Source organism: Cyprinodon tularosa, unplaced genomic scaffold (assembly GCF_016077235.1).
Source record: "Cyprinodon tularosa strain WSP-4 unplaced genomic scaffold, ASM1607723v1 ctg721, whole genome shotgun sequence".
In the NCBI taxonomy this organism is placed as follows: Eukaryota; Metazoa; Chordata; class Actinopteri; order Cyprinodontiformes; family Cyprinodontidae; genus Cyprinodon; species Cyprinodon tularosa.
In genome coordinates this window covers 217,100-242,279 of record NW_024039476.1, presented here as the reverse complement: position 1 = coordinate 242,279, position 25,180 = coordinate 217,100, and the positions used below count along the sequence as shown (strand labels likewise).

Sequence of the window (25,180 nt, the reverse complement as noted above, 5' to 3'; positions counted from 1 at the left end):
AGGCTCTCTACCACTTCAGTAAAGCCTATGTCTATGTTTGTTTTGTTTATCTGCGTGGGAGATGTGTTACCAGAAAATACACTTAGCAGAGCATATTTAACTGACTCATGACGAAGGGCTCGTGGGTGTATGTATGTCCTTTTGTGTGTGTAAACAGGCAGCAGTAGCATAAAGAGAGGCGAGACAGCAGTCCATTTGAGCTTTGGATCTGCTGTCTTTTTACTCACTGACCGTAAGGGGATTCAGATAGTTCTTTTGTCTACCCTCGACATGAAAGAAGGGAATGTATCTTAATTGTTATTAAATCTGCATTTATATCTTTATAGGTCATTGAGGAAGGGGTGGCTTTAAAGATCAACCAAGAACCCTTATAATACTTTGCAATCCTTAAAAAGTCTGTCATTTTAGCACAGGACTGTATGAGATTCAAAATGGTTAATATGTTTTCTTTATACAGAAAGATATGTGCATACATATTAGGATCAAGAGAAATGCAAGCCAGTGTATTGGCAGTCCATCCAAATGATAATGAAAGAGGTATTTTTATGTACTCATCATAGTGATTAATCATTATTGCTTCTTTAACCCCATGATTACAGTGGTCAACAGCTGCAAGCATGCTGCATAATATAAAGACGCTGCAAATGCAAAAAAGATGTGTAAATGCAAAATTTGGATAGTAAAAACAAAAATGAGAATAGCTAACACAAAAATTAGTATAATGCACAACTTACATGCAAATGAAAATGCAGCAAAAGGGAAATCAATCCCGAAACACAAAGCCCACTTCAAAAGCTCATTATTGATGCACATACACAACACACATGTAAAGAAAAATGCTGCCTGATGTTTTCTTTTTTTTTTTTTTTTCAAACCTTGTATTTTTTGTTAGAATCTCTTTTATATCTTTGATAATGGTCTGGTTCCATGTGATTGGTGGTAGATTCCCCCTCGTGGTTAGGAGCATATAAGTTATGCAGGGCTAGTTTGCAGCTTTTCTTAACGTGCAGAAGTTTTTAACTATTTGCAGCACTTTTCCTTTGTGTGTGTTTATCTGTAGGCATTATTTATGTGTTTTTGTGGATGATTGTGTATCTACAGTGTGTTTGCAATTTACATCAGTTTTCTGTGCTTATAGCATTTTTCTTTTTAAGCATTTATCATTTGCATTTGTCAGATATTTGTGATTACTAGTCTAATTTTTGTGTTTGCCGTACTTTTTTATCTGAGGCATGTATATGGTTGAATTTGACTTTACTTCTAGGTGAATTTAAAGATTTTGTTTATTTAAATACTGGTAAAAATCAAGAAAACACAAAACCTTGAGCAAAATATTAAATGTCTCTGTTTATAGAGAAATACGAACAACGGATTCTAGGAAAATAATTAGGCTGCATAGTTCTTCACTAGCTTTATGCCTTTTACAAGGATTGCATTTAGTCACCTTGTTGGTCCCTAACAAGGTGTCCATTTAAAACCCAGCCAGTGTTAGAAAATACCATAGAGGGCCCACATTGACAGGCTGATTGGATCAAAAGCTTCTAGCTTTACTTTCAAAACAAGATTATCTTAAAAAGAAATATGGGTGGTGCTTTTTACTGTCCAACAATGGCTGCCTAAGTTGCTGGCATTTCAAAATATCCTTGAGCTAAGAATTTTAGCTGTCTTATTCCAGCTGACATGCAGTGTGCAGCAAAAAGGTTAAACAATGGTAGTACACACCTTGAGCTATATATGACAAACTTTATGATGGATGAAGTTCTTTTTTTGAATAGTTGGTTAATGTATATTCTGTTATGTTATTGTTATGTATAAAAGCATTTTGTCGAATAATAAAAAAAGTGAATTGTTCTGAAAAACTGATGAGATATGTTCCTTAACCCACCTTCCTCACTCCATTTGAGTGGATGATTCTAGCTACCATCATTGCCAACTGCATTGTCCTAGCTCTGGAACAACATTTGCCTGATGGAGACAAGACACCACTGTCTGAACGGCTGGTGAGTTACTGACTTTTAATAAACATACGATTAAAAATTCTTAAATCTAGATTATTCCTTAATTATGTTTCTAATATATATTCCATGAAATATTTTTTTACCTATATATATATATATATATATATATATATATATATATATATATATATATATATATATATATATATATATATATATATATATAGGTCACAAAAGAGTATTGAAAGCTTACTAAATTCTTTGTCTTTGTTCTACATTTTTATTATCTCACCTAAGTATTTTTGAAGGCACTCTCAATGCAAGCTCTTGTCTTTCATCACAAAGCTCCTGATTTCTCTTTGTCTCTTTTTGCCTTTTTCCCCATCTTCTGTCATAGGACGATACGGAGCCGTACTTTATAGGAATCTTCTGCTTTGAGTCTGGAATAAAGATCCTGGCGCTTGGGTTTGCCTTCCACAAGAACTCTTACCTGAGAAATGGATGGAACATCATGGACTTTGTCGTGGTCCTAACAGGGTAAGCAATTAATAGAAAACTCTCTCACGGACAAAAATGAATTACTTACACATATTTCTGCAAAAAAATAATATCAAAGGTCAGAGTCACATGACCGAATCCTGCTTCTACTTTCAGCTTCATTGTTCACTTTTTGTTCAAGTTTGTATGTCCTAGGTTTCTCTACACACATGTGAGTGTCCTTTACCAGCTCGTCTTTTCTAATGAATGGGCCCCATTCTGTGCAAGGTAGCACTCAGATCACAGAGCTGAGCTGCAGGCAGTCAGCCGCCTGGGTGGTGAACAAATGTCACCTCGGTATACACTGAGACTAGAGGGGTAAGGAGGACAGATGGAGCTGACACTGGTGAGGAGGCAGGATGAGAGGCTTTAAGAAATACGGACACATGTCGGTAGTCAAGTAGCAACAGGGAACAGTCGGATGAAAAAAGAAAGGTTTATGAAGCGAAAAAAAAAAAAGGGCTGTGTGTTATTCTGAAGCTGTGATTGCATCCAGAAGCAATGATAGCAAAAATGTAATAATTTAATTGAAAGCAGATTGGATTGAAACAGTGGTTCCTAAAATCAAAGTTCAAAGTTCTCAGTTGACTTTTTTCTGTGTCGATTTATTAAACAGCATAAACTTTCATGATTGAAAACATGAATTTGGTTTTATTATAGATTTCCTTGAATCTGTGATGAACCAGAATAGTTGATGATAGATTTAATACAAAAAACAAAAACAAAAGTATTTAGATAAATGTGCGTCACTAAGTTTTAGGAAACAAAATGATTATTTAGTCTCAAACAAGCTTCCAGCATAACCCTGTTAGAATTAACGGATCATTTATATTGCTTGTTTTTCCAACATGGACCTAAATTTTAAGCATTGATTATATTCATTTTATAAGCATATGATGTTTGTGTTGTCTACAATCAGCAGTACATTTCAGTTGATTTCAAGTGGAATGATAAAGAATTTATCTGCCTTTTTCGGGGCAATTTATCATATTTAATACACCAGTCAATTGGTACTGAATAGACCCTCAGCATGATTCTGACATCACCATGGTTGACAATTGTCATAACAGCGTAATTAGTGTTTCGAAGTGAGCAGTTTAGAAAATATAATATTAGCCACTTAAGAACAGTTTTGATGGCTTTTTGTCATTTTCCTGCTGGAATACCCAACAGTGGCAGAGGGTCACCAATGAACTGTTAAGAAGAAGGAGAATTTAGAAATTGTCCACCATCTTTTTTTTAATTTTTATTTCATGGATTTGAATGCACCTGGCCCACTCATAGTAAAACAGACCCTCAGTAGGATTCTGCTTACGCCCAGTTTAGACAGTTGGTAAACGGAAGTTTAGCTCAAAAGCTTAACCCTGACTCCTTCAAACATGCCATTTCTCGTTGTTTCCACATAGCTCAATCAACATCTCTGCGAGGCGTTTGGTTTGTCATGTGTGGGCAGCTGACCATTTCATTCAAGCTTGAAGGTGTCCATTTTGGAGTAGACTTCTTTCTTTGTCATCCCTCTTAATGTTGTCATGAAACATGCTTCACTGTGGACTCTGTCAATATTGTTTTACATATTTCTGTCCATAGTAGACTTGAGTCCGTAGTTCTTTCTAGGTTCTTATTAGTGGGAAAATATGGTATTTATTTTTCTTTGGAGGGATGTTAGGGTCAAACAACTGCTTACTGAATTGACGTAAAACATGAGCCTTGGCAAAAGAAACACCAAATCTTAATTAATTCTACCTGTCTGGAAAATATTTAATTAGACTTATTCCATGTTGGCTATAAAAGCACATGGTCAAGGTCAACCTTATTAAGGAAGACTATTTGGTGGGATATGTGTATTTTTAACCTCCATTAATACTGGATCTTTTTAACCCTATGTGAACAAGTGAAAATATATTAAAGAACTCAAATATGTGCACTTGTTTTCAGAAAATTCAAATGGATAAATTACAAAGAAATATATTGAATGCATAGCTAAAGGCCTGAAATGTCTTAGACATTAATGCGTATTATGTGTTATGGTAACTTGATCAGAACAATACAAAAATGATGTGTCTTTTGTGCTGACAAAGCATCAGCAAATAGCCATCTTTTGGTTACCTGTTTTCCCACTCATACTTTGTCACAAATATCTTACGGACACAAGTGTACTTCTCAGTCTGGCAGTGTGGTTATAAACCTTAACAAGAGCAACCATGACACCAAGCTCCTCGCAGTGTGGTACAACAGAGTTAGTGTGACCGAGGTGAGAAGATATGTGTCAGCAAAACAGTAGCATGGAGTGAGGAAAAGGAGAAGGAGGCAATGTTGAGTGAAGGATTGTTTTATTGAGCTTTTTTGTAGATAGGGAAATCATATTACAAAATAAAATTAAATAAAAAAAAAATATATATAAAAACAACAACAATAGCATTGGAGAAAGTAATTTAATGAACAAAATAACTATAAATTAAAAAATTCACCCCACCGTTTCATCTAAACAACACACTGTTTCAGAGTACAGCCTTCAAGTGTTTCTTAACCTGGCTACAAATGAGCCCCATGTGTGCTCATACTGGTCCAGTTTGTCCACACCAGTTTAAAACCCCTTCATAGCTGGCCTATTGAGATATAAAAGTTCCCACCTTTTCGTAGGGTGGATAGCGATCTGTTTTCCGTGTCTCAGGAGCACTCATTTTGCAGGCATGATGGCAAGGATAACCTACCTTATTTCAGAAGGACAGAAGCCTGTTTCTCAAGGTCTCATAAACAGCTTTACTTTCATTAGAAAGTATTTCTTTCCAACTTCAAATGAGCTTGTTTGATACTTTTCCACCATTATTTGAGAAAAGGCCAAAACCTAAGTGTAAGAATAGTTAGGGCTCCAAACTGTCCACCTTCCCAACAACAGTCTCCTGGTATGACATTCCTAGTGTCATTTCTGTTGTGTAATTATTTTAAACAAAGTATTTGTGTGGGTTAAATATAATTTCCACTCCTCTGTGGATTTATTTGGACCCAATTCTTTTATCCACTGGTTAACTTTTTGCAACGAATCAGATGTTCATTCTTGGAGCTTGTGTTAGATTATTATTTTTTTTTTTTTTTCAAATAATGCTGTTGTCACTGGGCTACCTATCAGGCTAAGTTTCCTAACCAATTAGATAATGTCCTTCATAATTGCATATATCTCTAAAATTGGTTGCCTTGGAACCTGTAGTTGAAAGTTGATTTAACTTGTATTTTGTGGTTTCATTAAACTAGTCTAAAAAAGTGAATTCCCACCTCGTCCATCTGATTCCAACACATCGTCCTACTTCTTACCAAAATACATTAATTATACCCCAGGTGGGCACATTGGGATTTATATAAGTCCCAGGGTTCTGCTCAGTACAGTGTAATCTATGAGAAGTTAGAATTTGAAACATCTTAGTGGTTTGGTAGCAACTTGTCAAGACTAAATCTGTTCCTCAGCAAAGTTCCTCCACAAGCCTCCAACTCCAGTTAGAGCTTGTCTAGATTAACTTGTTTTTGTGTGCTGGCAAGGTACCTGCTCATATATTATTGGTTGAAGGGTCATTAAAAAAACATAAATCTGAGGGGTGGCTTTGGCATGCATTTTTTATTTTTTATTTTTTGCAGGTGTTTTTTAGAGTTACCATAGAGAAATTCAAATATTAGTCTAGCATTTTTTATAGATAGAAATTAAGAATGTATACAGGAATTATCAGGACTTGGAACAGAGGACCCAGTATGTAGGCAAAAAAGACAGCGGAATGACTCAAACAGCCTTTATTAAAATAAACAGGTCTTTGACAACAGGTTGTGTAGGACCCTTTCCTTTCTTATGAATGAGAGATATGACTACATTGAGATTAGTAAGGAAACTACTTACATATTATTTGAGAATTTATGCATTTAAGCTACTGATACAAAAATATCTATCAAAGTTGTTTTTGTCTAATACATCTTGTGATGGACAGGAAACTGTTAAAATAATTAAGGGGCTGCAAATAACAGAACTAAATGTGTCAATCATGAAAGATACAGTTATCTACAGAGAAAAAAGCCAAGGTGGGAACATCTAGAAGTGAAATAAAAAAATTCTGAGAATATAGAATTAGAATAAGTCATTAATGTAGATGAGCAAAATGAAAGGATTTTTTTGTGTGGAGGACAGAATGAGCCCTCCTCCATGTGTCAGTGTCTCTTTCTTTAAAAGACAAAGGTGAATGGTTTAAAGACTGAAAATGAATATGCTTCAAGCCATTACAAGGAGGCTTTTTTGAGATACATTTGTTATTGTCCACACACGCACACATATTCTTTGTTTAGCTTTTTTTGAATAGCGGTTGTTTTGTTGTTGTTTTTTTTTTTGGGGGGGGGATTGGGTTATTGCTCTTTGAAGATGAAAGACCACTTGGCCTTTCTTTTTTACCTTTGGTTGAAACCTTTGATAACAGTCTGACCACTGTGCACACACAATACTCAAACACACCAATGTATTTCCATTTCAAACATTACTGTCCATTTCCTCCTCACAGTTTTAGCCTTTTAAGATGCTCTTTTAAAACATGCAAGCTTACAAATTTCTCCTACATATCATGCTTAAATAGAATAACTTGAGAAGACTTTTTTTATTTAATTTGGGTTCTGAGTGATTGATCGATCTTTTGTTACTGTTAATCCCCAGAGTAGTGTGATTCTACTAATAGTCCAGCTGTTTCTTATTTCTTATATTGATTACTAGTCCAATTGCCCTTCATTTATGGCCATTCTACCATAAATAACCCTCTTTTGTATACAGGTGCTGGTCATAAAATTAGAATATCATGAAAAAGTAGATTGATTTCAGTAATTCCATTTAAAAAGTGAAACTTGTATATTATATTCATACATTACATACAAACTCATATATTTCAGATGTTTATTTTGTTTAATTTTGATGATTACAAATGACAACAAATGAAAATCTCAAATTCATCATATCAGAAAATTAGAATATTGTGAAAAGGTTCAAAATTGATGGCCCCTGGTGCCACACTCTAATCAGCTAATTAACTCAAACCACCTGCAAAAGCCTTTAAATGGTCTTTCAGTCTAGTTCTATAGGCTACACAATCATGGGAAGACTGCTGACTTGACAGTTGTCCAAAAGACGACCATCGACACCTTGCACAAGGAGGGCAAGACACAAAAGGTCATCGCTAAAGAGGCTGGCTGTTCACAGAGCTCAGTGTCCAAGCACATTAATAGAGAGGCGAAGGGAAGGAAAAGATGTGGTTGAAAAAAGTGTACAAGCAAGAGAGATAACCGCACCCTGGAGAGGATTGTGAAACAAAACCCCTTCAAAAATGTGGGGGAGATTCACAAAGAGTGGACTGCAGCTGGAGTGAGTGCTTCAAGAACCACCACACACAGACGTATGAAAGACATGGGTTTCTGCTGTCGCATTCCTTGTGTCAAGCCACTCTTGAACCACAGACAGCGTCAGAAGCGTCTTGCCTGGGCTAAAGAGAAACAGGACTGGACTGCTGGTGAGTGGTCCAAAGTCATGTTCTCTGATGAAAGTAAATTTTGCATTTCCTTTGGAAATCAAGGTCCCAGAGTCTGGAGGAAAAGAAGAGAGGCACTTCATCCACGTTGCTTGAAGTCCAGTGTAAAGTTTCCACAGTCAGTGATGGTTTGGGGTGCCATGTCATCTGCTGGTGTTGGTCCATTGTGTTTTCTGAGGTCCAGGGTCAACGCAGCCACATACCAGGAAGTTTTAGAGCACTTCATGCTTCCTGCAGCTGACCAACTTTTTGGAGATGCAGATTTCATTTTCCAACAGGACTTGGCACCTGCACACAGTGCCAAAGCTACCAGTACCTGGTTGAAGGACCATGGTATCCCTGTTCTTAATTGGCCAGCAAACTCTCCTGACCTTAACCCCATAGAAAATCTATGGGGTATTGTGAAGAAGAAGATGCAATACACCAGACCCAACAATTCAGAAGAGCTAAAAGCCACTATTAGAGCAACCTGGGCTATCATAACACCTGAGCAGTGCCACAGACTGATCGACGCCATGCCACGCCGCATTGCTGCAGTAATACAGGCCAAAGGAGGCCCAACTAAATACTGAGTGCTGTACATGCTCATACTTTTCATGTTCATACTTTTCAGTTGGCCAACATTTCTATAAATCCTTTGTTTTTATTGGTCTTCAGTAATATTCTAATTTTCTGATATGATGAATTTGAGATTTTCATTTGTTGTCATTTGTAATCATCAAAATTAAACAAAATAAACATCTGAAATATATGAGTTTGTATGTAATGTATGAATATAATATACAAGTTTCACTTTTTAAATGGAATTACTGAAATCAATCTACTTTTTCATGATATTCTAATTTTATGACCAGCACCTGTAGCTTCCTGTGCTCTGCTTTAGATGGCTGCCAAACAGTTTCTATCTTGCTACTTACTTACCTAAAAAAGGTGTTTTTTGTTCATCCGAGGGAATAAAAACTTTAATATTTTAGAACAGAGTAAGTAACTTTTGCATAGGTGTAACCACCTGTCTTTTCCCCCAACTTAACAATCACATGAATATGTGGGATGAAAAATTGGCTGAGATACTAAGAACTTGTTATGGAAACTACTAAATTAATCCCAAAGGTAAATTAAATGCTGTTGTAACACATACAACAAATCATTTAGGGGTTTCCTCAATTACTTGAGCAAGTGTCATGCAGTGGTCTGTCTTAGAGAAGACCTGAAGTTTTCTGCAAATGACAGGACTCTGTCTTGTACTGAAGGTTTGAGGTGTATAGACCAGACACTAATAGTGAGAGTTCCATCCCCAAGGTAGGAGGAGAGATGGCACCAAGGAAAAAACCCAGCCACCGCAAGTCCACGGGCTCCGCCAGCCACCCTGAAGTGGATCCGGCCATTGGCCCTGGGGACCCGAGAAGATGAGGTGCTATAGGTTCCATCATGGTAGGATAAGCCCCTACACGGGCTGTACCACCTAAACATAACGGAAGTGGCAGATAGTAGGAAATTCTACCAATGGCCAAATAAACTTACTGAAAGACAGCACAGAGGTACTCATCATGGCTGCACAGGAGCAGGCCCTGAGCACCAGAGCAAAAGAGGCCCAGATCTACCACACCAGACAAGAACCCAGGTGCAGACTGTGCAAAGAGGCCCCTGAGACAATCATAAAACATAACTGCATGGTGTAAGGTGCTAGCAGGGAAAGCTTACATGGACGCCATAACCAAAAAAGCAGAGGAAATTCGTTGTGGTTGACATAGCAATACCAAGTGACTGCAACATAAGGAAAAAGGAACACGAGAAACTAGAGAAATACCAGGGGCTAAGAGCAGAGCTGGAGAAAACCTGGAAGGTCAAGGCATCGGTGGTATCTGTGGTCATTTGGGCACTGGGAGCAATGACCCCCAAACTTGAGTGGTTACAGCCGATTCCTGGAAATGTCCAGTGATTAATTTATCTTTATTTTGAAAGTCTTAAGCTCCCCTTGAAAATCGTTTTGTTCGATGCTGTAGAGCATGTATTGTTTACATTCTGACTGGTTGTAACTAGGGAGTATCAATATGGCTGCTGTTGACCTCACAGCAACGTGTACTACCAACGGCTAATCAGACATCCAGAGAATAAATAGAGATGAGTGGTTAGGTGTTGATGTAGCATAAAGAGAAAAGGCTGCTTTTGTGTTGTACTGCAAACTATCACAGGGTGGACTGTTGGGGTTTTTGTGATTTGAACTGACCTGACCTGTCCTAATCGTTAAGTGTGCCGTCACTATAAAGCGACTGCAAAACTGACTATATTTGAAAGCTGCTCACATGATGGATATGTTTGCAGCTGCACCCCCGTGGCATCTACTTCATGATACCCTCATACGCATAACCGGCTAAATCCTTATTCTTGTTCAGTCTCTCCAGCTTCCTCCTAACCAGGCAGATTTATGGAAGGGGTGGGAAAGGAGCAGGAGCTTGCTTCTGATTTGGCTATAAACAAACACATAAAGGCAGAAGGGTCAGTGAGCAGGAAGATAAAACATTTGAGGTGGGACAGGGGAAGCTTTGGGTCAAAGAAGGGAGAAAAGTGTCTTTGACAGTCAGCAGAAGAGGATACTTAGCTTGGCTCTGAACTGAACCTGCTGAAGAAAGTCTTCAATTCATTGGCTTTGTCCAGACTTCAATCTTTCAGATCCTCCTGCTTGAAGCCTGTGATCCTTTTCATCCCTGACCACTCATCTCTTACATTATTCTGTGGTTTCTTGCTTTCAGCTTCAGACTCTACGCCTCTTGCTGCCTCTTACTTTGAATTTTGGTTGCTTCTTAAGAAATGGGAGATATTTCCATTGTGTGACCCATGCTTTTTGTCTGTGTAGATAGAAAATCTGGTTGCTTAGCATACATTAAATAATGCTATCATCAGTGCTGTGATAAGTAATAGATGCAATAAAACCAAACTTAAAGTCATACATTTTTAGTGCACTAAAAGACACACTTAATATGTGTGTTCAAAGTCTTTTAGATTCTCTCCTAGATAAAAAAAAATATTTATGAACAAACTAGTTACTGTATACAATTACTTTGAACCTGTCGGTAGAATGTTGATTATATTTACCTATGTCCGACCGAAAATCAAAGCATGGAGCAACTACAGTAGAGTCACCTGGTTGCTCCATGCAGGGAGGGTACCACCACAGTCATCTGGTTGATCCATACTAAACATTTAGATATGTGACATAGGCTACTGATGTTACTGACTGCTTGGCAGCAAAATCATTTGGTTAATTTGATCCAACATTACAAAGTTCTACTGATAAAAGTTGAGTTTCCCATAATAAATCAATTATGATTCTGACATAGTCTTGGGAGACACAGAGAAAAGAGATTAGCTATGCCAATCACAAGATGTACAACATCACAACAGGTATGATGAAATTAGCCTAAATGGTAGCTATTTTGAATGTCTCCTCTTGTTAAAGTTGTGGCAACTGTGTCACCCATTGCACCTTTATGTTGCCCTTAGGGAGTATCTCTGCCAGTTACAACGTGTCTGCAGGTTAATGTGAGAAATTACTGTAATTCCCCATAGCATTAACATTTAGATGATTAAATACTGTGCTGGCTATTCTACAGGCAGTTGCTGCTGTCATTGAATGTCTTTTGGATATTCAGGTGTGCTCTTTTTTTTCCTCAGGAATTTCATTTTAAAATAATCCAGTTTATAGGCTGTACAGTAGTTTCATACAATTTCTTCCTAATATATTTTGTAGAATTAATCTGAAAAGACATTTAAGGTAACATTGATATCCAATTACTTTATCGTCATATTTATCACAGGAAAATAAACTTTGATTAACTGGGGAAAATAGGGAAAACAATATTGTGAGGAACGTAAATATAACTGATTTAACTGCATTCAGACAAGGTCAGCAAGAAGGCAGGACATACAATCAGATAAAACTAGTACGTCTCTTTTTTTATATGATCTTTACCGTATTTTTGTATAAACTGTAGACTTACAGTTTGTTTGCTTGTGTTTTGTTTCTATGGTCCACATTAGACACCATCTCTGCCTCTTTGAAGCAAATAATTGTTTTCCAATAATTTCTTCAAACAACCCCATTTCCTGCATTAGCACTTGAATTATTTTAACCCGATATGTCTCAGCTCATGCCTATTGGACTCCCTGGTGTGTCTGTGTTGGGTGTGTCTTTGTGAGTAAGGGTGTTCATATGTCTGTGTCGGTCTGAGCTTCTTCGAAAATGTGTATATTTAAAAATAAATAAACAGAAATCAATTCGGCTCCTCCCTTGACCCTGTTACCAAGGTGATACTAAGATTTTATCAATGAGCCGAGGTACCTGTAGCCATGGAAACATTTATGAATGAGATACGGTATGGTAACCGTGGAGACACTTAGTGACAAGGATGGTGGTTGCATTAAGCTGCATTAATATCACCGTTGTCAGAATTTGTCTAGTTCTAATCAATTATATTTTCATTGTTAAAATGTGTTATGAGTAATAGTACTTAATAGAAGTACTAACACTACTATAGGGATATTAACAGTTCTTCCAATTGATATAATAAACATGTTTATAGTCATAAAAAATGCTCTGCTCCATGGTGAAAACTTATCTTTCATAAACTTTATGTTTATGTATTGAAGGATATTTTTCTACAAATACAATATTATAATGTTAACATAACAATGTTACAGAAGCTATTTTTGATTTTCTAAATGTTTTATCATTCATTTTTTATTTATATTAATACTGCTCATTTATTGTTGTCATCTGATGTGTGTTTTTTGTGTAATAAGCTTGATTATTCCAGTCATTTGCCATTTAATTTTATAAACTATGTTTGAGTAGCCCTAGCAAAGACTTTTCAGTCTTTTTCAACAGTTTTATGTCATATGACTAACATAACAAGAGTTTTATCATAAAAAAAGGTACATATATAGATACAGTACTCAATAACATAAATATTATTTAATTTTGATAATTTTAGAAACTGAGAATAAAGTAATATCCTATCAGATGCCTCTGAGAGGTATTTGTTTTGACTTGGCTTTATTTTTTAAAATTAAAAATTTAAAACCATTAAACATTAACAGATAGCGTGTTGATTTGAGGTGAAAGAATGGCAGATAATCATACATTGGATTGCAAATATTGTAAATAAATGTAGAATCAAGATGCCATGGAATTTTCTTTTTCTTCAAACTTATTTGCATATGCTATAATACATTTCATCAAATGTATGTTTTATTACTTTCTAAGCACTTGTATTTGGCTTCATTAACAAGATACTGTAGAAATTGGCCAACGGAGCTGTAAACTAAATATGGTCTGTTGCTCTATCGATGTTAGATGCAATATAGAGAAAAGTTCTTGTCTTTTATCGTTTTTCATTTTTGGCTTTTTTTAACTTGCATTCTAAAGATAATCCATCCATCCATTTTCTAACACGCTTACTCCCAAGTGGGGTGACGAGGGGTGCTGGTGCCTATCTCCAGCTGTCTATGGGCGAGAGGCGGGGTCATTCTAAAGATTATAATGCACATTTTAATATCTGACAAAGATAACCTAAGTTAACACAAAAATATATTTTTAGATGATTTTATTTGTTGCTTAAAAAAAGCTTTCTAAGTCAACTTCGTTCAATTTGAAATATTATTTTAACAGCTAGTTATGCCACTCTGTCATCAAGGGTCTACATTAACTGGTAATGAGTGTGTCAATCCTCGATCCAGAATGTAAAAAAGCCTGTAAAGAAATTAGTTTCCAGCATTTGCATTTCCAGCTCCAAAACATAGATAGGGAATAATCACCTGATTAAGTAAACATGTTGAACTTGGTAGGGTTTCTGCTTTCTAGTTCTGAATTTTCCACCTTTATTTTGGCCAAAATCTCCTTATCAAATTTAATGATCCTCCACATTGGAGTGCTTTAAAGAAATAACTGCTTGTATACAATTTTCTTCAGCATCTTATACATTTTCAGGGGTGTAGTTTAGATAAAATCTTTGATTTTGAGCCAACAAAAGCCAACTCACTGTTGTTTGTTTTCTGCTGCATGAGAGCACTTGAGCTTAAGTTCATGAAGTGAAGTTTTTCTGCATATGTTTTAAGTTAGATAAACAAAAACCTTCAAACTGTTCCACTTTGTCTCATAAGTGAACATATATTTTTTTTTCAAATGCACCAAGAATCCTTGAGGATGTTATTTTGGAAAAGTAGGAAATGTGCTTTGGTTAGCACATTTTGCTCTGTCATGTTGTTACAGTTAAATATGGACACTTGCCATTAACTTAGACTAGTGGAGTCTGCAGTGCTGTAGGATGTTGCTTTGGGTTATTTTGTGACCTCCTTGATGATTCATGAATGTGCTCATGGAATCACCATTGTTCAGTGTTTTCTAAATTTTTATACACTGGTTCCTACTATGGCTTTCTATACTCTTAAATCCCAAAAAATTGTATTTTACTCATTTCCAGATCATAGTAAATGATTTTGTTTTTTTCCTGAATTTCTTTAGATAAGAGCATAATTTGCTTTTTAAAAAATCTCTTGGTTTACTTCATGTTGACAACTGATATCGAGCTGGTTATTGTTTGGGAAAACAAACCAAAAAATATGGTTAATCATGTCAATTTCTGAATGAAAATAAAGATGGTTGGGGAGTTATGGTCATGATTTAAAAGCTGCATTATATTCCAACTCTTAAAATTGTGCTTAAAACAGAAGGGATCTATACTGTGCCATTACTTATGAACAAATTTGTATCTAAAACAAATTTCACAAAAGAACAGCTAGAATATTTCTTAAGCATCATGTCAAAGATGTCCCATGCTAAAACACATCCTAAAATTCTGGATCTTTTTTCAATGAAAAAGCCACTGGTAATGCTTCACCAGTGGCTTTTTTGCTGATCTACTTCAGTAATTTTTGGCAAAAAAACACCTGTGGCTCTGTTTTAGCTTTGCCCCTACTCAAGAAATTGTAAATCAGTCTGGTAAGTCTCAGACTCTTTGGTCAAAAAACCAATCGCATCACAGGAGGCAGGAGTTGACATTGTGCCAGTATCACCCATATTGCAACAGAACTTTTCTGTAATCATAATAGTCAAGGTTGCTGCTGGAAAAAAGTAATGTTTTATTGATGATTGAGCTTGACATTTCTTGAAATGGCTGCTGTAAGAGTTTTTCTTAAAAAAAAAAAAAAAAAAAAATATTTGTAGGTATCTGATCTTGTACCAACCTGTTTCCACCGTCTCTGCTAGTCACACGTTCACAGTCACACTATACCAGCTCCTTTTAAGTATGAAAGGCCGTTGATACAGGGTAAGTAAGCTGCTAGGTTACAGGAAATATCCCTCGAATTAAGTCAACTTAACCATATTTAGCTCAACCTATCCAGTGTTTGCTAATATAACTGGAAAGGACTGCAAACCATCATGTTTATTCAGGTGTGTTTATACTGGTTGTACTGACTCTCAGTCAGCAATTTTAGGGTTTATCACTTTTGTCACCTTGGTCCATTCAGATTGATATTGAATCTGGATACCGTTTCAATGGTAGTAAACAAGACAGAGTGACAATTTGTGATTGAGTTCTAATGTGTTTTTTTTGCCAAAAAAATGTCATCTTAATTTGTAATAAGAGGGATATAATGTCAATACTAAGAGCAGCAGACTTGATTTACTATTTTATATATTATTTCGTTTTTTTTTTTTTTTTGAGAAACAATATCACAGTGAATTCATAAAATTGGCTATGTGTTTAGTGGCACATATTACATATCACAGAGCCTTACGCAGCATTATATATATTATACAAAGTTATGCACAAGGCCCACGGCTCCAGAGCCAGTGCGGCTCTTTAGTGCCCCCCTTGCAGATTTTTTTTTGTTCATTTGTTTCTTTTGATATAGTGTGTAGCAGGGGGAAAAAATCTTTATCTTTTCCAATGCTGTAAAAATGTGTGTAATAAATAAATTTAAATAATAAAGTTCAACATTTCTATCAACAAAGATTTGTGTCATAGCCTGCGACAGACGTTTCAGTGCGGCACGGTGCCAGGCAGGTGGCTGCTGTAAAAACACTGGTGGGTGCAATGTCATTAAACTATACTGGTTTATTTTCGTTTACATTGTCTACTTACTTTATCAAAAGGCTGCTGTTGCAATCTTTTATTTGCACTTTTATTGTGCTTTTGCCCCAATAAGGGGGAAAAAGAGGATTGTATTTTTATTGTGGTTTGAAGAGGACTGCATTTTATTTCCAAGTGGAGGTTTGTAATGAGAGTCCTATTACTTGCAACAATTTTTTTTCAAGCCTTAAAATAAAAATAACGCCTAAAATCAAATGCTTAATTGTTTTTCCATAATTCCATTGATGCAAGAAAACATAATACATTAATACTGTAATGTATAGCAAGTTTAAATTTAAAGCACCACATATCGTACAGCAGATTAGTGACATGGTGTCTTATTTTCTCCAGGATGAGCTGCAGGAAAAATAAACATTTATCATGAGTATTTATTATGTATTTATCTACTTAGTCATTTTGATGCTGCACTAATATACAATTAGAGCCCTTAGGAGGCTTATATAAGAATTTAAATTTTTTTCGGCTCCAGACAGATCTGTTTTGTGTTTTTTTTTGGTCTCTTTGAACATTTTGGTTTGCCTACCCCAGAACCAAGGCCTAAATACATTTGGAAATCAATCGGTACAGACCGTCACAGCACTACTGTTCAACAAACTACCTGCTTCTTGTTTAGCCACTGGCTCTTAGACAAAGCTTCTGCCTTTTTCGTTCTTGCTAAACGTAAAGTATCCCAGTGATAGTAAGCAGAGATCAGAGCCATGATTAACTTTCTGCTGTGTCATTTCACATCTTTTAGGAACAGAAGAAAGCAGAAATGTGTTAGAGAGATAGAATGAATGAAAGAGAGAGAGAGAAGTGGGAAGTAAGGATGATTCACAGAATGCGTCAGACAGGAGGACTGACTGGAAGTCTGTCAGCACCCAGGAACATCTTAACCTTCTCAAGCTGTTAACTTTGATGATGGGTTTTGATAAAGGTGCAATGGCACACACTACACTGTGTTTACTGTGTAGCAGGACTGAGAAAAACTAAATGCATCTGAAATACACAAAATTAGATAAACAACCTCTCTGATTCAGGATATCCAGTAGTGTTCTTTCTTTGTATCTGTCTCTAACTCTTTTCCACCCTCCTATCCTTCTTCTTTGCATTGTTTCTTTTTCTTTTGTGGTCCTTCTAAAATCCGGATACAGTGCAGCATCTCCTCAGCATGCCCCTCCCTCATACTGATACACTCTTCTGTCTTACTTCACTTGCCAGCTCTATTGATTGGTTTGGTTCTTACAGGATTTACATAGAATGCTCACCCAGTTGCTTGTAATGGCCTTGCAGGGGATGTGTGTGGATGAAAGAGAATGTGAGAAAGAGAGAGTTTGACTGACAGTGACAAGCCTGACTGGCTTGAATATTGATTAGCCTCACACATCTAAGCAGTTGTCTTTTTCCTTCCAGGATCCTGTCCACTGTGGGCTCAGATTTCGACTTGCGGACCCTCCGGGCTGTTAGGGTATTGAGACCCCTCAAACTGGTGTCTGGTATACCCAGTAAGTCAGCGCTTATCATTTTGATAATACATTTTTTTTCCCCAAGCATAGGTTATGACATTTAATTTGGTTGCTTTCTCCTTTGTACTAAAATACCAAGTCAAACTGGATCATCTCTACATCAAATTAAAATATATTTTCAAAAGTGAAAATATTTCCCTCAATTACACCCCAACAGTCCTCTGTCTTTTTCTGTCCAATGTATAGATTTCTATCAATTTTATTGAGTGAAGTTATCGGTACCCAACTGGAATTAATCTTACCTCAATTAATACACTTACATTGAGTAATGTTTTTCTTGTGTTGTTCTTCAAGGAAAATATCTTTTGAGACATTTTAACTAATAATCTGTTCCTGGTGAATCATGTTGAAAATCACTAGATTATATCAGATTTCAAGTCTTGAGGAAATATTAGTAAGTTACTTTGGCTGACCTTCCACTCAGTTCAGTTATGAAGCAGCTTCTGTTAAATATAGATTGCAGGAGCATGTTTTTGGCTGTGTAGAGGTGCCCCCTGGATACCTCTGAGACTTTGTTGCTGTATATCTAGAGGACTGACAAGTGCTGTCGTGAGTGAGCACATCAAAGAAACCAGAAAGGGATTCTTTTAGACTTGAAGGAATCCACAACGGAAATTAAAACATAAAAATCATGACACTGAGAAATCATTTTGTGTCCTCTGTGTTCCTCAGGCTTACAGGTGGTGCTCAAATCCATCATGAAAGCGATGATTCCCCTGCTGCAAATCGGCCTTTTGCTTTTCTTTGCCATCCTCATGTTTGCCATCATTGGTCTGGAGTTCTACATAGGCAAATTCCACAAAACCTGCTTTGACAACACTACAGGTAAAAATGACTGTGTTGACATGTGCTTAAACCATTTTACCCAGCGTAGGCTACATCTTTGTCCACTGGGAATTGATTCACATAGTCACAGCAATAGAAATAGAAAATCAACCCGAGAAATGTGCTTATTCTTGTGCAAGTACATGAATGAGTGAGGAAAGCATGCCGTTTCCATAATATGGTTATAAGAGTACCAAACATCTACAAAAACTCTTCTCAGTTATTACAATACTGTTTAATAATTTGTGTCATAGTGATGATAAGGAGTTTGTTTAAATCAGGCCGTCATTTGTGTATAACATATATGATTTAGAGATCTAACAAAATAACATCTTTTTATATTTTTGTTCTAATATGAATTTTCCATTCTACCCAGACTCAGGTGAGATCCGGGAAGAGTTCCCATGTGGAGATGAAGCCCCATCCCGGCTGTGTCCAGCAGGCACTGTTTGCAGGGGGTACTGGTTGGGACCAAACTATGGCATTACCCAGTTCGACAACATCCTGTTTGCTATTCTCACCGTCTTCCAGTGCATCACCATGGAGGGCTGGACAGACCTGCTCTACTATGTGTGTACTACCAAGCAGAATTTTACAGTATTTTTTCATTTTTATGTTGCCATATTGCTTCATGATAGATTTGATAATGCACTTAAGCAAGCTATCTTTGTTAGCAACCATACTTGAGTGTTCATTCAGGATATTTTAGATTTGAAAGGTCACAATGACTAATTCAGCAAAGATTTTTTTAATTGTGCCAAATTTCCTCAGTCTTTGGCTCACTATTAACTCTTTCTCCAGAAACCACTTGTTTATTGTTTTCTTTTTTTTTCTTTTTTTTCATGTGGCTTTTCATTTAAGCAAGGGCTTCTTTTGTGTTCGTTACCAAAAAGAAAATGTTGACCTTGAAATTCTTTTCTAGGTTGTAGTTTTTTTGTTCTGTTGGATCCTTCAACATTTTCTTTCATCCACTTAACTGTTCGGGAATAGGTGTTATTACAACAATCCCTGAATAAGTAGCATTTTTATTAATTACCTTTAAAGGCTTATCGTTCTTGTTGAGGTTGGAAATCACTCACCAGTCTTCTGGAGATCTGTCCTGTCAGCAGTCTTTTCCATGGTTTTGTGATCTACTGACCCCCGACTGAAAGCCTATTAGAGGTCCAGGGAACTTTTAACCTTGTAAAAATTTCAAATATTCTAATACCCCTTTCCCACTGCCCAGGAAATCCTTTAAAACCCAGGAACATTTAGCTTTTAGTGGCAGTGAGAATGGCTCACTGGCCCACAGGAGTGCCACTGCAAATTTTGGGCCCCCTGAAAGAGTCTATGCCTCCCCCCACCTACAGTTCTTGCAATTTCGCAGGGTGGGTTGATTTCATTCAATAAACATGGGGCAGCGTTGGTAAGAGGGAGTCGGACAGACAATAAATCACAATTGCTAAACCATCGCTCACTTCCATGTTGCTCTCCATTTTTTGTTTCCCCATTATTGGTGCACCAATGACAGCATCAAGGCTAACCTAGTGTGTTGGCATCACAAGACACACTTGCCAGTTGGCTTTTTTTGCCAATGGTAGGGAAGCTTAATGATTATTAGCAGGCTGACCCATGTTTTAAAAACCAACATTAACCCGTGGAAAAGAGGCTTACAATTCTAAGTTGTTGGGTGTTTTATATTTGTAAGCCACAATAAATAAAAACTTGAAATGATTCACTCAGTAAGTGCTTTCAAACAAAATGTTTGGAATGCTTTTCATTGTACTAGAGGTTGGTCCCTGAGGTCAATTAATTGAGGTCAGTTAACTGTTTAATATTTTCCAAAATGTTGTTTTAAATCAATCTAATGTGAACCAATATAGATAATTTAAAAGTGTTAAATTTAACTCTCTAGGAACTGCATTAACTCTTTCAGATTTGCTGTGTACCCCACAATTACAAATGCAGCTTTTAACATGGTTTGCCAAACCCTGGAACGATTCGCTTGTAGTCTGAATCCATGTCAGCTTTTAGCATATCAAAATGAGGAAGAGAGGTTTTGGCATAAGTCTAGAGCTTTTGAGCAAAATCTGAAAACATATAGAGTAAGGCTATATATTTTAGCTGCTTAAGTCTACCTACAAGATCGATAACGTGTTTAAACTATTAAGTGAATGACATCACGAACAAACAGAACGGTGCTGAAATAACATCAATTGAAGGGTCTGTAGAAAACAGAATTGCAGGAGGGAATGGTGTAGCTTTTATCAGTTAGTGCTTTTTTTCATTCTTGATCAACTTAATACGACCCCTGAAACAATCTGTTGCAACTGCATATTTTTAGTTTTAAAATATGTGTGTGTGATATACAGTATAAATTTCACTCTGCGAAATGACTGATAGAATAGTTTTGACTTTTTTCAAGATTTTCAACTCTTGCAATATATAATATGCAATATCATCTGATAAACTTAATCAAATTCTTATAATCTGAGTCTAGCAATTAGGTCAGATGGTTTATCTTAGGACACAAATAGGTTCTTCAATAGGAAATCTATCCCAAAGGCACAGCATACCCTGTTCAAAAATATGTGGACTATGCTTAAAACCTACTCCTTAAAAATTAGTTTCTACCAGAAACCCAATAAATTTATAATGTACTCTTATACTTACAATGAAATCATATATCCAGGCAGGACTTGTCATAGAATAGGAAGTGAAACTCTGTCAATCACTAATTCCTTTGCTTTGTCGAATCGAATCTTCTCTCCTCCATCCATTTCCCTCTCTTTCACACTCTCTCACCATGTTTCTCCTTCCTGATGCTGCTCCATATTTAAAAGGGCCTGTTCATCCCAAGTTATTCTTGCAGCTGTTGAGAAAGCAGAGGAATAAAACTTTATTGGTAGAAAAAATGGGGCGCAGTACTCTGAGTACACAACAGCCGAAAAAGCTTACATGCAGGGAAATAGGATGAGGGAGGAGACGGGTAACTTAAACAGGGACATTTCAATACTGAGGTTAAAAAAAGGTATTAGGAGTTATTTGTGAAAAGGCTAATTAGAGAGTGGGAGGAGATGAGATTAAAGAAAGAGAGAGTGGTGAATAAACATAAAGATATAAAGTAAACAGCATTCCATAGTAGAGTTAATGAGAAAATATTTGGTCCTAAAAGATTCTGGGCACTAGGAACAACAGCTCTAAAGAGACAAAAGAATTGTCCCAGAAAGGGACATTTTAGAGGCTGATAGGGAATGGGGAAAGCATTTCTTATACATTATTTACTCTGACAGGGCAGCTAAATAGAGATGTATTTACTTATTAAGATCGTTGCTCTATTGCATGTGTTTCTTACTACTTTATAAAGCATTGAACTTAGAAGTATACTAACATGAATTTAATAAAATGTATAATATTAAACGTATAGAGCCATAACATATTAATACTGCTTTTATTTTCAAAATTCCTTGGATCTACCTCTTTACTCCCTAATGCCAAATTCCAATTATAACATCCCTGCTAATTCCGGAGGTTTCTGTCTTTTTCCATATATCTGCTCTCTTCCTTATCCACAACTACCTCAAAATATTTCATGAAATTTGTTTAATTATTCAGCTGTTTATAAATGATTCTATTGATAATCAGCAGAACAAGTGACACATATGTTGGCATAGATAAATAAAGGGGTACGGAATAAAACCTTGACTACTCTACATAACGTCTGGGTGTGTGTTTCCAGAGCAACGACGCCTCAGGGAGTGCATGGAACTGGATGTACTTCATTCCTCTTATCATTATTGGCTCCTTCTTCATGCTCAACCTGGTGCTTGGTGTGTTGTCAGGGTAAGCATGCAAGTCTCTGTCCTGTTTTGTAAAGGATATAAATATGGTTTAACTTAACTACTTTAATATTCTAGGTTTTTATATCATGGCAGATATAAAAACAAATCTGCTAATTTTATAAATTGTATTGATATAGTCAACAATAAATTTACAACAACCTTTTTTGTGATTGTGTCTCTGTAGGGAGTTTGCCAAAGAGAGAGAGCGTGTTGAGAACAGGAGAGAGTTCCTAAAGCTCAGAAGACAGCAACAGATAGAAAGGGAACTCAATGGATACCTGGAGTGGATCTGCAAGGCTGGTATGGACATAATAGCTCCTGTTTCCACTGTTTTGCAGATAAATTATTTCCTCATGTCATCTACCTTTACATTTGATTTAATTTACTCAATCAAGGAAAATTTTTTTTTAAATCAAACTTAACAATAACAAGGAGTCTCAATAGGAAAAAAAACGATTAGACACTATTGAATTAATAATTTAACAGAAAAACACTTTTATAGATAATTCCGTTTAAATCTGTATTAATAAATTTTTTGTATATCCTAAAACTAAGCTTTTTTCATAGGTTTTAAATCTTTATTTTTTTCAATGCTCAAATTGCATTTAGGTGACTGTATTCATGCAAATGTACTGTGTTAAAATAAATGTCTAATACGTCCTTTAAATCCCATGCTGATAGAATCATTAGCATCCTCTGATAATCAGCATTGCTTTTGCTCCTTCTGCCATGGTGTGCCCTACCTCTTTCTGCAGCATTTTCAATAATATTCTTATGTTTCGCTTTAATGCGTGTAGCCTTCACTTTGTTTTGAGGAGCTGCAATTTTGCAATAAGCTATAATAGCAATACATTTATGTTAACATGTTCTGGTGTGTAAGACCGAGCTTGCAAAACTCAAAGTTGTCTAAACAGTCAGTCCAACTTTGTTTTCTAATATGTTTTTATGTGTTTGGGACTTCTTAACTACTAGTTGAAGATCTCTGTGTGCTGGCTACAGGTGATCGCACCTTTCCTGCCAGTCAGTGGAAGATTTGTTTATTTCTGTGTCCTTTATTAACCTGCTTGGGTCATAAAAGACATTCAGTGGTTGCTTTTTTATTACACTGTGATTTTCAACTTTTCTGTAATGGTGTTGGTGTTAAAACATGAACACATGAGTGTTTTAAAGGTACATAACATTTTCTCTCTTTGTGTTTTGTAGAAGAAGTCATCTTGGCAGATGATGAAAATGAAAATGATTACGATGGTATGAAATAATACTTCCTATACAGAAGTTTTAATTAGCAACAATAACAAAAATCAACACATTTTAACATGGGTATGATTAGCTAAAAAGAAAACTTGTATTTTTCCGCAACAGGTTCTCGTCGAAGAGCTACCAAGAACCATAAGAGCAAAGCGGAGCTCCTCAATCCAGAGGAAAGAGAGGGAGATCTGGCATTGGGTAAGATAAGTCTCTCTCTAACACTCACAGATTTCAGGTACATAGAGATGGTATCTTATCTCGCATTACAACGTTATCTGACCAACCTCTCTTGCCTTCTCCTGCCCTTTGCTTTTCTGTCTTTTTCTTTACAGCTATGGTTTTTGTAATATTACATTTCTTCCATCCTATTGCCTCTTGTCTTACTCCCTTTCTTTAATCAGCCGTTATCTCAGTCCCGCTTTACCTCTCCTAATGATTCTTTACCACCACTTTAACCTTAAACGGGCTGATCTTAAGCTTACCTTTAATTTTGGATGCCTTCATAGCAATTCTAAATTTACCAAAACATCACAAACTGAGTATAATTATACGGTACAACTGAAAATAGAGTCAGTTTTACAGTGACCTGCAAAAATATTTATCCCCCTCAACCTGTTTTCACGTTTTTACACATTAAAACATACATGCAAAGTACAATTTGATTGTTAACCAGAAAGAAAATTGTGTTTTGCATTTTTATTCCACTACCTTCAGCAATATTTTGATTAGTTGTCACATTCCATCTGTGAGCGATAGATGAGGCATCATGAAGTCTAAAAACTGTGTCAAGGTCAAGGATCAGGAGAGTGTTGCTTGATTTTTTAGCTCAATTGATTGCTCATTATTTTAAAAGATAATATATAAGACAGCGAATGGAATAAGAAATCCCTTTTTATCGTTTTCTGATACTTTGTAGAGGCAAAAAATCAAAAACTTGGGACAGTGGGTTTAGGTCAGATTGGGCAACTTCCAAGAGTTCTGTATGGGAGAAATCTACCATTGCACATCACTGAGAATACCCCATTTCCACTGTGAAACATGGGCAGTGCTCCTGCAACATGGTATGGGGAGGGTTTTTTTTAAGCAGGGTCTCTAAAACTGAAGGTTCTTAGTTTGTGTATGAATAAATTTAAATATTGAACATTTATGCTAGCCGTCATAGTAACATAGATAAAGCTGATTATGCTTGAAAACTTGTATGAGGTTCACTTTCATGAGAACAACTCTGACTATAAGTAGGGCTGCAACTAATGATTATTTTGCAAATTGATTAATATGTCGATTATTTTTTCCATTAATCAATTGATAATCAGATAGCCAAAGGTTCCGTAAAGAAGACTTTTTTTATGAAATCAAACTAGATGAAACTAAAACTTTTCCACTTGAGGAGGCTGGATAGATCATACTGACAGACAAAATTGATTTTTTTTATCTTAAATGCAAAATGTTCATATTTATGTTTAAACTCTAGATATAATTACAGCTGTGAGTTGGTTGCTCTGTCAGCTAAACACATATTTTACAGTCTATATTCTCCACTTAACGATCATACGATTACTAAATTATTATTTCAATAAATGATTAATCACGATT

General features: G+C 36.2%; 1 protein-coding gene across 28 annotated transcripts in view; it reads left to right on the top strand.

Moving 5' to 3' along the window:
* The window catches only part of cacna1aa (calcium channel, voltage-dependent, P/Q type, alpha 1A subunit, a), a 110,657-nt gene that overhangs the window by 20,521 nt on the left and 64,956 nt on the right, over positions 1-25,180 (top strand). For all 28 annotated transcript variants that reach the window (XM_038269155.1, XM_038269156.1, XM_038269153.1 and 25 more), the window contains exons 2-10: positions 1,895-2,000; positions 2,356-2,495; positions 17,581-17,672; positions 18,366-18,518; positions 18,895-19,088; positions 22,237-22,340; positions 22,524-22,639; positions 23,543-23,587; positions 23,702-23,785. In XM_038269155.1, coding sequence (XP_038125083.1) covers positions 1,895-2,000; positions 2,356-2,495; positions 17,581-17,672; positions 18,366-18,518; positions 18,895-19,088; positions 22,237-22,340; positions 22,524-22,639; positions 23,543-23,587; positions 23,702-23,785 — 1,034 coding nt within the window. The remainder of the gene's footprint in view (positions 1-1,894; positions 2,001-2,355; positions 2,496-17,580; positions 17,673-18,365; positions 18,519-18,894; positions 19,089-22,236; positions 22,341-22,523; positions 22,640-23,542; positions 23,588-23,701; positions 23,786-25,180) is intronic.